Source organism: Galeopterus variegatus, unplaced genomic scaffold (assembly GCF_000696425.1).
Source record: "Galeopterus variegatus unplaced genomic scaffold, G_variegatus-3.0.2 Scaffold230, whole genome shotgun sequence".
NCBI lineage: Eukaryota > Metazoa > Chordata > Mammalia > Dermoptera > Cynocephalidae > Galeopterus > Galeopterus variegatus.
In genome coordinates, this window is record NW_007726341.1 from 223,013 (window position 1) to 237,316 (window position 14,304).

The 14,304-nt window shown below is 34.6% G+C and overlaps 1 protein-coding gene across 2 annotated transcripts in view; it reads right to left on the reverse strand.

Moving 5' to 3' along the window:
- GPR126 (G protein-coupled receptor 126) overlaps window positions 1-13,959 on the reverse strand; it is a 134,827-nt gene extending 120,868 nt beyond the window's left edge. For both annotated transcript variants that reach the window (XM_008566244.1, XM_008566243.1), the window contains exon 1: window positions 13,878-13,959. In XM_008566244.1, the coding sequence (XP_008564466.1) occupies window positions 13,878-13,959 (82 nt within the window). The remainder of the gene's footprint in view (window positions 1-13,877) is intronic.
- Between the last annotated feature and the right edge of the window lie 345 nt (window positions 13,960-14,304).

Consider the following 14,304-nt stretch of genomic DNA (forward strand, 5'->3'; position numbering starts at 1 on the left):
TATATATATATATATATATATAACTTTATAAGAAACTATTGAACTATTTTCCAAAGTGGGTTTACCATTTTACACTTGCACCTGCAATGTATGAAAGTTCCAGTTGTCCCACATCTTCACTAATTCAGTAATTTTTAGTCTTTTTAATTTTAGCTAACCTAGTGGAGATAAAGTGACATTTCCAGTCTTCAGGACAAGATTATCACTATTCAAACTAATTTTCTCATGCAAAAATATTAACCACTACAATTAGGTTAGGGAATTTTATATACATATATAATCAATGAGCATTGTATGAATACATATTTATAATATGTAAATACATACTATATATATGTGGATTATATACATATAATATCAAAGAGTATTACAATCATATCCATATCAAATAAAAAACAATGAATATGCATTGATTTAAAATTATTATGAAATCAATGCATGTTTATTGTTGGAAACATAAAGATATGACAAAAAGAGTAAATACCTGAATCTTAAGAGCATGGAGATTGCTATCTTGCTGTATTTCTTTTTATTTTTAACCCAGACTATTGTTTAAAAAACCATAGTACTCATAGTTTTATGTCCTGCTTTTTTCAATTACACTTTAATATTTTTCTCATTTCACTAAACATTTGAAAAAAGTAAAGTTAGGGTTATGTGTATCTTTCAAAATGTAAAAATACCATAATTATAAAATCTCTTATAGGATATTTAGATTGTCTTTAATATTTATTAAAATTATTTCTGTAATAAAAATCCATATGTGTTGTTACTCATAGATGCCTACTGGTCAAAGGGTTTGAAAAAGCTTGATAGATATTATAAAATTTATTAGCTTTCTGAAAATGTCCTACTACTCTGATATATGTTTAGAAAGTAAAAAATAGAAAATCAGTGTTCAATTCATAGGATCCTTTCTCAACTTTTAGGAGTATTTCAATAACTGCTGTACCATATTCATCTATTGAATAAATAAGAACTGTAGATAATTTTTGATCAAGTGATATCCAGGCTATGCAGCCAGAAAACAGAAATCAACCATCCAATGTAATCTCTTCTAACCACCCTTGGCCTTAGTTTACCAGAAACAGAAGCCAAAAGATGAGGCACACAATGTTCACCAAGTGTGTTCACTGTATCCTCCTACCTACAGTCCATGAGGAACAAAGCCCCAGTACACACTGAGAAGGTATTTCTGACTGTAAAAGTACATATTTGCCAAATTTTATTTCAGATTCAGCATTTTGACTCATGTTACTGATTGATCAAGTTACTCAGAGCTAAGATAGCAGAGTTATTGATATCAAAAGCAACTATCTCACTCCCACCATTAGTTTAGATGCATCCAAAAATTCCTTAGCGCTTGGAATGTGCTATTAAAGTTTAAATAAAATCCAACACAGGCTTAAATTTTTAAAAATATGTTTCTCAAAGGCACATTTTTCTTTCAAACAATATAGGATTCTCTTTTATCTTTAACTGAAATAGCCTACAATATATTTTCTGATTTTATTTTTGACTAGGATTATTAAAATTTAAAATACTTGTTAGGTACTATGGTCCTAATTTCTAAAATATGAAAAGCTCTCCTTCAAATATAGGGAAAATAAATTACATATGTTCATTTTTGTGGGGAAAATAGAATAATTTAGTCAAGCTCCCTCAACTCAGGTCCAGTTGGGGATGGTGCAGCACATTTCTTGTAAACAAGTTGTGTGTGTGTGGAGTTAGTGTGCATGTGAACCCATGTATCTTTTTAGTTTGTTGCTATTGTGTGTTCTTCAGTTTGTGAAGCAGAAGCTGGCTGGTAGAGCTTGCGTAAAAATAGAACATGTTTACTCTGCTGGCAGCTGCTCAGTTTTTCTTTGGACTTTGCTGGTAGCAGTTGAGTTTTTGAGTTTCTCCTGTGGATTGCTTAGCTCTTAGATGTGTGTGTGCTGAATAAAGACTATTCCTACTTCAACCAATGCTCAAAGGACCTTTTTGCCAGTTATCTAGTTCACAGACCTGCATATGAAGGGGTTGTGAATGGGCTGGAGGGGTCTGTGAGCTCTGTAGAGCCCTAGCTCTACAATTTTTATTATCAGATTTCAAGTTTAATTTTTTACCTTTACATGAATAACAAAACCCGTTTAGTTTATATATTCTGCCCTGAAAGTTAAAGACTTCCAACGTATTTTAACATAACCAATGAACTACATGTTTTTCTGACCAAAATGTTGGTAAGTTGTGTCATATCGCATTAACATATCTTACATAATCTCTACTGCCCACATATGGAAGATTTAAAGTAGCCCCAAATTCCCATTTCAAGATGCTTTCACATATAACCAAGATAAAGGTTGTTGTAAAGTAAAGCCAAGCACACACAGTAGACAGAGAATAAAGTCTTTCTCTCAATTTCACTTAAACCAACCACTTTGCAATAAATATCCTAATAAGTATCTTACCAAAAAATTTAAGATATGATGGGAATATTGAAAGTATTCAAAAGGAAAGAGACAGGAATGGGAAACAGAACCAAATAGGCAAATCAGGTTGTAAATCTGATTTAAATAAAAGAAATCATATAAGCTGCTAGGAAGTTTGAAGCCCCTAAAGGAGCATTTGAGGAATATGAAAAACTTTATGGACAAAAGGTATTCTCTCAAAAGTTGAATATAAATAGACTAAATTCTAAATCATTATTCATCTCATTTTGTGACACAATTTCATCCTAAACCATACTTTCTATGAAGAAAGTGGTTTTTGTCCCATTAAGAACAAACATTATTGCAGCAAATATGTTCTATGTACTTAAAAAATTTTTTTAAATGAAAAAATTTTGGAGAGGTTCAGACTACTTCAGAGATCTTTAGAGTTTTAGAAAACTGTATTATAACTTTTTGCATAGACATACACACTTCCTCTAACTGATACTTTTCAATGTATCTTGAAAACAGAATAATCTATTTTTTAAGGGTGAAGAGGTAATAAATCAAACCATAGACTACTATCTGAAGACATGCAGAAATGAAGGGAGTGAAGAATTAAAATGGTGCCCTAAAAGAACAAATGGGTTGAGGGGAAGTGGGAATTTTTGTTTTGAAAAGAAAAGACCTGAGTATGTTTGTGAGCTAAGCTGGAGAAGGTATAAATTAAGATAAAAAGTTTAAGATACAGGTGATGGTGGGGATAACTGTGAAAAAGATCACCAAAGGGGGAGTGGAGTAGGGAATCGGTGAAAGAATTTTATGACAGTAACCACTGCTTCCGGTTTTCAACAAAATAGATATTTTTTTAAAAGAGTATACATTTTAATAGTGATAAAATTGGTTTAGCACTTAAAAAATGTGTTTCCATGAAAAGCTCAATTTTTGGAGGAACTGAAAATAATTTTTAAAAAGTATTGTGGTTTTTGTACTCATTTAAAGTCACTACTTTCTTCTTTTGGCAGAAATAATTATGGTTAAGTTTTATGAAATTTCCTCTCTCAAATAGCTAGTCCTCCACAAAGATAAAAGAGTTGACTCGTTAGTTTTTAAAAATCAACTCTGTATCTGGGCTAAACACAAACTTCTCTTTCATAACTGAATGTCTATGGTAATCCCATTTTTTTGCTAATCAAAAATAAATTCTTTAACTTCTACAATCATCCAATATTTAATTAATACCTTACTATTTGGCAGGGACTTGATAGAACACTACAAAGCCTCGAAAGGTGAGCCTCGAAAGTACGTAAGCTAAGGATATGGATTCCATGCTGAGGGCAATGAGAAGCTGCAAGGGAAGTGAATCAGGGCAGGGACATGATTTCAACTGCGGTTTATCAGAAACACTGGATGCAGGGAGATTACTTAGGAGCTCTTACAATATACCCGGTGGAGATGAGATCCTTGGAGTCCACGGTTATAAAGACAAAGAACACATTTCTGATCTAGAATCAACAACACTTCATCACAAATAAATATGGGTCTGAGCAAAAAAGAAAGCACAGAGAGTGCCTGAAGTTCTACAAATATCTCCAGCTTTTTGGTAACGTATATCAATGCTGTTTACCAAAGGGAAAACTAAGGCTTTCATTTCTGAAGCACGAAAGCACGATAGAGAAAAAGCATAAGAAACAAACACACATCCCCAAATATGAACACAGCAAGACAATTTAAAAAAATAAATATGAATGGGCTTAAAACAAATGGAAAGATATGCAACCTAATAACAACCAAAGAATGTAAATAAGTGTAATATAGTCGTTTGCCTTTCACATTGATAAAGATGAAAAAGACTGTCAAACTTTGTATACCAAAGGTGTTAAAACAAAAAACAAAAAAAACAAACAGACAAAACCCCTGCAGATTCAATAAACAGAAAACAATTTCTGCCCCTGAATAACCTAACTACGCCCCAGGGAAGTTCTTAAATCTCTGTGCCCTTCAGCACTCATCTTCGATTGCATGCATCTTACTGAATTGCAGCTAGTGGTAACATATCTATCTTCCCTATTGGGCTGGAAGTCTTACTCAGTTCATCCCTCACATGATGTCCTCCATTCTGGCCTCCCACTAGCCTGTCTGGCCTCATTCCTTACCTCTTCTGCAGAGACCCTTTATTCTAGTAACAAGAAGTGTTTATGCTTCTACAGCATCATTCTCAATGCATCCGTGCATCTGCCTTTGTCCCTGCTGCTTTCTCTGCCTATGTTACCCTTCTCCATGCCCATACCCATTCTCCATCTTCTCACTTTCTGTTTTCATCAGGGCTGATACTCATTGGGTACAAACGACACCCACAACTGCACGAGTTTATATAGCTAAGCATCCAATCTAATTGCAGAAAAATCTGTTCAAATGGGTAATGATGAAGCTATACCACATTTTTTTTTTCCTTTTTGTCTTTTTTACTGACTGGTAACGGGATCGCAACCCTCGGTGTCGCGCCTGTACCGGGGACCGGCAACGGGATCGCAGCCCTCGGTGTTGCGCCCGCACCTCGCTCAGCCAGTGAGCGGGAACCGGTCTCCACATGGGATCCAAACCCTCGGCGGGAGCGCCACTGCGCTCCCAAGCGGCGCACTCTCCACTGCGCCACCGGGCCGGCCCGCCATACCACTTTTTAAATATTTTGCTCATCACTCCTGCTAGAAGATACATTTAACATTATCTCCTTCGTGGAAACTTTTCTGAGATCTCTTCTGTTATCATTTGACTTTATGTTTGCAATTCTGCATTCTATTATTTTTTTTGTATTATGTCAGTCTCTCCATCAATGCTAAAACTCCTTGATATTAAGGACCATGATTTACCTTTGAATAGCCAAGACTTTGAAAATAGCCTGAGGTAGACAGACGTTCATAGACAGGTAGACACACAGATAGATGATATAGATATATACATATATAGACACAAATGATCAGATATTAGTATGTTATTATGACATAGCCCTTAGCTTTTAAATGAGTCTAGCAGTAGCAATACTAACTCTATGTTCTCTATAACTCCTTTAAGTACTGCAACGCTCTCACAGATGTTGAACATACTTTAACTGCAGGGGAAGGGGAGGTGGAAGTTCTGATTAAGATTGAATGCCTAAACTCTTAGAGTAGCTAGACTCACCCTGCTAAAGGAAATGCTAAGTCTCAGCAGGTCGGTGTGGAAGGCAATTAAATTCATTCACTATCCATCTACTGAACACTTCTTCTGTGGTGGCACAATGAGTGACATGATGTTTGCAAATGGACTACACCTTAAATATAAGAAATGACTTAAAATTCAGAGAAAATTTTCTTCTAAAATCGGTAATAAAAGAGGCAGACCTCTCTAATACATGTATGTAAGACACGTAAGCAAATCATATGATAAGTAATGAGAGTCCTAACCAAACACCAACTAAAATATTGGGGCTTACCAAACTGGAAGGGATAGGGGGTGGGGGAAGCCCCTATGTCAATTTAGCAAAGGCTCTACAAGAAAAACCTCAAACTTTATTGTTTATTGAAATATTGTGTCTTCATCAGCACTGAAACAAATTTTGTGATCATGAGCTTTGTACAGGTAACAAATTTTCAGGTTACCACTCTAAAGAGAGATGAGATTAACATTCTGAGTAAAAAGCTAATATTGACCTCTGATGAGCCAGCCAGAAGACCATTGGTATACACAATCTGATTTAAGAGAATTCAGGAAGAGGTGGGGGCCACATCTGCAAAATCTTTGTGCACACTTAGCACATGCTCTCTAAAAGCCCGACATTGATGCAAATTATCTCTAAAAGTCTAGCTTCCTTCCCTCATAGCACCATTACTGCAGCCACAGTTTCTGATCACTGTGATCAGTAACTTTCATCCTCTGCCTTAAAATTCTGTTCAATAAAGCCACTAATCCAGCAAAACTATTACTTAGACTCAATAGGGGCCAGTATCAATTGCATATAATGCCATATTTCTGGAATATATTTAAAGCATAAGACAAATAAAGGAAGGACAGAAGGAAGGAATGGTGGATGTGTATAAAACAGTAATTAATATTCTAATTCAGAGTATTTTCTCTTTCCAAATCTGTATTTTACTTTAATAATACTCTTTAAAGTTTTGACCAGGTAAAGAATCTTTTTAAAAGATCTTTCTGTTTGAAGATTTGCAAATATTATGAGCATTCACTCACTGTTGTAGCTTTGCCCAAACCAATAATAGTGATTAGTGTAGTTTTATAATTAATAAGAACAAAAGATCTTGATTTTTAAACGAGTTGACATAACCCATCATACGAGCTCTAGTGCAAACATTTTCTCTTTTATCTAAACTAGCAGCACCAAGCATGGAGCAGAATGTATTAGAGAGAGGCATCTTTTTTTGACTCTCAATAGTTGATTCACTGAAGAAAATTTTGTAGTTTTTTAAAAAGCATATCATTTCTAAACCACAAGTTTAAGATGAAGCTGGTCTAGAAAGGACTATGAACCAAGACATTTTGACGTTAAAGGCATCATAATTCAAACTATTTTCCTGAAAATGAATTTCATTCAAATGACTAACTGGCTGTAAATATTTTAATGACTTTCAAAATAAATCAAGATAATTAGTTTTAACCATAGAAATATAGTAGTAACATAGTCCCTGTTGGGCTACTTTATTCCTCCTCTGAGAACTGCCTTTTAGGAGATGGTTCTGAAGGTTAATCTGAACTGGTAAGAACCACCCATGTGCTGGCAATGACCTTGTTTTCTTTTCAGGTGTTTAATCATCTTAGTTCAACGGAGGGGAAAGGATGTTCATGTGACTTCATGCTTATTGTGGGATTAATATAATTTTCTCATCTAACTTCCATACTTTCCTCCCCTTGCTGCCCCACCATGTAATACATTTCTGGAATATATTCTGGTTCACTCATTAAATCTGGAATACATTTGTTTTTTTCTTTGTTTCTTCTCCATTTTGTTCTTTCCCACATTCCTTATTTACTGAATACTCTGATATTGCCACTACTGTAAGAACAGTGTCAAAAAGCACATAGTCAACTTGCTAAAAATAAAAGAAAAATTCCTTAAATGATTAGTAATTTTGTACCTGCCAAAGTCTCAGAGTTGGTATGTACCTATCAAAGTCTAGAGATCCCAGGTTTATCTTGTCCAATAAAGTTACCTGCCCAATGTACAGTTCTAGTTCATATAAAAATTAGCTGCTAAAGTGGAAAAGAAATGTACACAGAAGGAACTTTTGAGATAAAATTAAAATTACGTGTATATAAAAATGTACTGTATAACATATGCGTACTCCATGATTAAAGTGTAGGCTGAAGAGGCCTTCAAGGTATCTAGTACAAACTCCTCCTCAATAGTGAGATTCCTTCAGGTCCCCATTGCCAGGGATAGGGAATGTGAAGAACAGCTGGTTTTATTTTTTGGCAACCAATGACTGGGAAAGTCACTTGGAACTTACAGCGTCAACTCCCTTATCCTAGCTCTGGCTCTTTGGGATACTTAGAATAAGTCTGTTATCCCTTCCAGATGACCATTCTCCAAATAGCTGTAGACCAGCACGTTATTCACACTGACTTCACTACACCAAAGTAAATGTGCCATTTTTCTAAGTCACTTTTTTTTTTATTCAGCAGGATTTTTACTTTATAAAAACACAACTAATTGAACCAAACACAAAATCAACAATGTTATGGATGACATGAATGGAAGGAATCCATAGTCCCAGCTTCACCCCAAACAGCCTTCATGTAACTTAGTGTTGACATAGACTGAAACATTCCTCAGACTGACGGAGACTCATCACCATCCTGGTCTGCGTGGTCTAGATATTCTCAATTGACCATTTTTCTCTAAATCATAACAACGATGCGTAGGGACAAAAGTGATCTGACCAGTGAAGAGTGGACTCTATGTCAACATCCCCCTCTTCCTAAGTGGTGTCAGTTTCATTAGTGGTCCCATCGCACTGCTTGGTCACTTGAGATTGTTACTGTGGTAGCAAGATAAGTCACCCCCATTTTATGTTTATGTAATTGACTTTATGAGTTCTCATGTAGGATTTTATATTTAACTATGCACATCGAATTTAGATCCTCCAAAGGCACACGAATGAAATTATCTGGAAAGATGTCTCAAAGAAACATCTGTATACAACTTTTTAGGCTTTTATTTGGTCACATTGGTTCATTTAATTTGAGGTATGGAAGAGAAAACAGCTCCTTAGCTAAAAGCTTCAGAAAGAAATTTGAAGCACTTTGACTCTGATTGAAACACACACACACTGCATGTAAAATAGTTTGTACAATTAGACACACACATTTATCATATGTAAAATAGTTTGCAAAATTAGAGCCTTATTTTTTTAACATTTTAAACATTTTAAAGTGTACAGCTCAGTGGCATTAAGTATATTCACAAGGTTGCACAACAATCATCACTGCCTAGTTCCAGAGCTTTTTCATCACCCCAAAAGGAACTTTGTACCCATTAAGCAGTCACTGTCCATTATCTGCTACCCTCATTCCCTGGCAACCACTAATCTGCTTTATGTTTCCATGGATTTTCCTATTCTGGACATTTCATACAAATGGAATATGTGGTCTATTGTTTTCAAGATTCATCCATGTTGCAGCATATATTTCATTCCTTTTTGTGGCTGAATAATATTCTACTATATGGATATACCACAATTTGTTTATCCTTTCATCACTTAATGGACATTTGGTTTGTTTCCACATTTTGGCTACTGTGAATAGTGTTGCTATGAACATTCATGTACAAGTTTCTGTTTAAACACCAGTTTTAAATTCTTCTAGATACAGTACTGGCCAGTGAGCTCAGTTGGTTGGAGTGTGATGCTGATAACACCAAGCTCCAAGTTTCAATCCCTGTACAAGCCAGGGTTCTGGAGGCTGGGAAGTCTGAGAGCACGACACTGGCATCTGGTAAGGGCCTTCTTGATGTGTCATAACATGGTAGAGGGAATCACATGGTGATAGGGCAAGCTAGAGCCTCATTTTTGACCTTTCAGATACATAAGTACACATTAATACTAAAATGGCTAAAAAAAAAATAACTTGCAGATTTACAAAAGGATTATTTCTCTAGGCATTTGAAAACCTTTTGATAAAATATAAAAATATGTATTAAATGCCTATTTAACATTAAAATACAGATTATAATGTAATTGATACTAGATAATAATTGCTCATTCTATGATCATGAGAAAAATTAACACACACACGCAAAAAAGGCACAAGACTCCTTCTGCCTAATCACCTGCCTTCCAGAACTCTGCTGTGCCCTGGGCTAGAAAGTACACGATTCAAGCCAGATCGGGTACATCCAGAAACATTTCCCCTTTTAGCTGTTGATGTCTCGTAGATATGAGAATAACACTGGGCTTTGAAACAATCTGCTGATATCACTGATTTTCAGGAGAGAAGGGAGGCTCTTCCCTGGGTGCTCATGACTAAGGCTATCTGTGTGGAAACAGGCTGCTGGTTGCTTAGGAATTCATTGGCTCCTGGCTGTTTGTTTCCCACTCTACTTGAAGCCATAACACTCTGTCTGCTTGAGATGTCATCATTCACCTTCAGAGTCATGGCTCATCATGCCACATAAAAAGAGGTTATTATTTGAAACACCTTTTAGAGATTTTTATTAAGTGAAGAAAGAGCCAGAGTAACAACTTAAGGGACTAACAGATAATGAAAATATTCATACATTTCAACAGTCTCTCTGGCCATTTCTTTTAAAGTGGCTTTTTTAAAAAAAAAAAAAACAGAAAAAAATCATCAAATTCCTTTTTTTTTTCAAATTATAAAAGTAATACATGCTCAGTATAACAAGGCAAAAAACTCAGACATATATAAAGTTACATCGTTTTCCCCATTCTCAAACTGTGCCCCTGAGATAATCCATTTTTAAAAGCCTGGTGTGTATCATTCCATGTTTTATTAATATAACATGTTCATACAGCTTTTACAAACATACACACACACACACACACAATACATCCTAGTTTTGTAATATAACCTGTTACAAATCTGGGATAATCTTATATTATTCTATAATTTGCTTTTTGATTTAACGTTATTATCTTGAAAAGCTTTCCAAGCCAATCTGAACAGTTTTACCACACTGTTTTGAAAGGCTGCATAGTATTTTGTGGTCTGAAAGTAAAATAATTATATAACTATTCCCCTGTTGATGAACAATTAGTCTTTTCCAATTGTTTGCTATTGCAACGCTACGGTTAACATACTGACACATAGTTCTCTACATATTTATTATGTTTTTTCACTTTTATAGGATATATGTCCACATGTGGGAGTGATATGCGAAACAGTACATATATTCTTAATTTTTAAAACATGTTACCCAACTGCTCTCCCAAAAGATAGAGCCAATAGTGTTAGTGAATGCTCTTTTCCCAACAACTTGGATTATGCTGGATGTTATCAACCTTTCCAAATGTTGTCAAGCTAATGGATAAAAAACAATCATGTCTTACTGTTTTAATTTGCATTTCTGTGGTTCTAGTTTAAATATTCAATTGTTATTTTGTTATAATACTTATTAAAGTTATATTCATCACTTGTCAAGAGAGAAGGAGTTTTTTCCTATATTACTTTTAAAAATTCTGAAAGGCACAAACCTTGTATATTATTTGCTTTGTGTCCTATGAAAGTATATGTGTTAACTTACCTACTAGGAGACTTAACATTGCAATTCTATTACATGGATTAAACTATGGAAGTTATCAAACTAAACTACAGATTTTTAATCATCTGAACTAAATGTCAAGTTTAACAATTGAAAAACGTTTTCCAACTTTCCAACCTACCTATCACAATCAAATTAACAAATCATTAACAATCAAGAGAACAACCAAAATCTGTGCAGGTTATCACAAACAGTCATAAAATGACAGAGTGACAGTGGGGCTCCTTTGAATTGAGGGATAGGAAAGGATTATCTGAGGTGATAATAATTAAATTCAGATCTCAGTGTCAAAATGAACCAGGCATGTTCTTAGGAAAAAGTGGATACTCAGAGGTCAGAGAGACGAGGGCCCTAGGAAGGCATGACCGAGGAAGAGAAAGGCCAAGGTGTCTAGAAAATAGTGAGGGTGGGAGAGAACAGCAGGACAGTAGGATGGATTCTAAAGACTCAGGAGAAGAAGATTTTAGGATAGGACATAGGAACCAGGAGTCCTGTATGCATGTGTGAAGTTTAAGGCCTATCATACATCGAAGGGGTAGATAAGGATTAGCAACCTAAGAGGTGACCCTAGGGTCCAGGAAGGGGCCAGGACTGACCATATGGATTTAGGAGACATTGGCATCAAGATGACACTTAAAGCCACTGGACTTGAGATCATTCGGGGGTGAACCGGAGAAGTAAAAAAAAAGTCAAAGTGTGTAGGTAGAGTTATAACATTGTCATTAAGCACTAAATACGCCTCAAAAATATAGTAATCTTATACTTTTATTTATGTAAAAGACAAGACTAAAAATTATACATACCTGAAGTTGTAATATGCACTGTAAACAGTTTGTGAGTTTATTTTAAGGAATCTTGTGCTGAGTTATTTCATGAGGCAAAAATTTCATATTGAAATGCCAATAATAACCCCTAAACTCTTTCTGTGTGTCCAGATATTTCTGTGTGAGGGGGTGGCATTTTAAATGAATTAGGGTTAGAAAGATGTAGATATAAATGTTCTGGCTTCATAAGTGAACACAGAAAACTGTCACAAAACCTTATTTGATGCATACGAAAAGTTGGATAATGAAAAAAGTTAAAAGAAAGAAAATCTTGTGTGAAAGAGTCACTTAACACAAGCTGCAGCACGTGGGTTCCCATGGCCCTGAATGCAAGCGCCTCCTTCGGTTTGGCACCCGAAGTGCTTCCCCCGCCTTAGCCCCATCCCAGCCTGGTTGATTCCCTTTGCTCAGCCTAAAAACATGTGTGTCATTTTATTTATTCAAGTGATAAAATTCAAGAATGCGCATATATCAATTAAAATGTTGACATCTAAAACAGTCCCAAGGTGCTTTGGTTTGAAGAAGCCTTAAAAATTTACAAATTCATGACCTAACAAAAATGAAAGTAAACAGACCTCAACTGATTTTAATCTTATAATTTATCTCACATTACATATTTGGTTCTTGGAGCACCATGTTTGAAAATTAAGTAGTTCAACACTGTACATCATAAAAATTTAATTTTCAGATCGCCTTACAAATTTGTTTCCTCTTTCTGGCAATGACTTAGTAACAGAAAGAGTGACTTTATAATGAAATTCTAACAAATACATACCAAAAATTCACTCAAAGATCAGTTTTGTTTTGGAGCCATTAAACAAGTGCCAGGGATTTTCCAAGTAAGCAGCTGAAACTCTTAAATACTTGGTGGCTTGGAAAAAACAGTATTTACATTTTAAATACAAGTTGAATTTTTTGATCCATGAATAAGCAATTTTAGCAGTCAATCTATGTCCACGATTCTTTTATATTATTTATAATAATGCAGATATATCATAAGTATGGAATTTATAAATCTTGATTAAATCTCAAGTAATAAATATGTAAGACTTCAAAAATAATGATTTTCTTAATTGACATTATAGTTTAGTCTAAAGGAAAATATAATAAATTGAAAAATTAAAGCAGGAGAATATAAAGTGTAATGGACTTAAGAGAAATGCGGTTTGTTCAGTGACAAAACCAGATAATAAAGAAACAGTTTACTTTTAAACATCATTCACATTCCTCAGTCTCTGGCATGTTCATATAATTAGCTGTTTATGAAAAAAATTAGGTTTTAACAACCAAAAGATTTTATATCAAAGTTCAGGAAAAAAGGTAATTACAAAAAATAGATATTTAAATTCCCAAATTACTGTAATAAGTAACTTTTTTCATACCAATAAACTGCATAGTCTAAAAACTTAATTTCAAATTCCTATTTTATATTGGAACATGCTAATAAAATCAGGATGAATGAAAATAGCAAAGTTTCTACCTTCCATAAGTAACCATATGTAAACTTGAAAAGAGGACAAAATGCTATATATTTATTCAATGGTAGAAGAAACAGCTAGCACCTTTTTAATGTCAGTTATATAGTTATCTCAGCACTCAATATGGTCTCAATAAATAAATAAAGCTAGAAGGAAGACAGCAAAGATTCAAGAAATAAACTCACTAGCAAGTAAAACAATGTTCAAAGTAGTGTTCACAGAGAATTCAGAGAGGCTAGAGAGAACAGAGACACACAAAAAAACCTGTAAGGACAGAAACAGAAAAAACAAACGGCAACAAATAAAGTTAAGGTCGCTTAAATAAGTAGTACACTTACACTGAAGACCTTGAAATTATTATTAAATTTGGGGTTTCAAAGAGAAAGTGTCTTACCTGAGTGAGGAACATACATGATACATAAAGCAAATAAGAATAGAAGAGGACTTGGCTTCCATTTCCAGTGGTAGCTCCACATTCGACCTGAGTGGCACATCCTGCAGTTAAAGAAATTAGCAATCAGGACCCTCAATATTCAGTAAAGCATTATGACAAATAATGTAAAAGTTTAGGTTCCAAAAGGGACTGGAAAATAGAAATCTTTTTAAGCCTTGCTTCCAAATAAAGAAGGAACTTAAAAGATGATGATGACCTAATCACCTTCAGGCTGATTAGCAAAAGAAAAAAAAAATCCATTTATTTTATTTGCCACTTGGTGGCAGCTTCCTTATCAGAATCTGTATAATAGATGATTTCTGCATAAAGATGGGTAAATAGACAACTCAAGAAAAAAATTCATTTATTAAAAAATAAAGCAATTTCA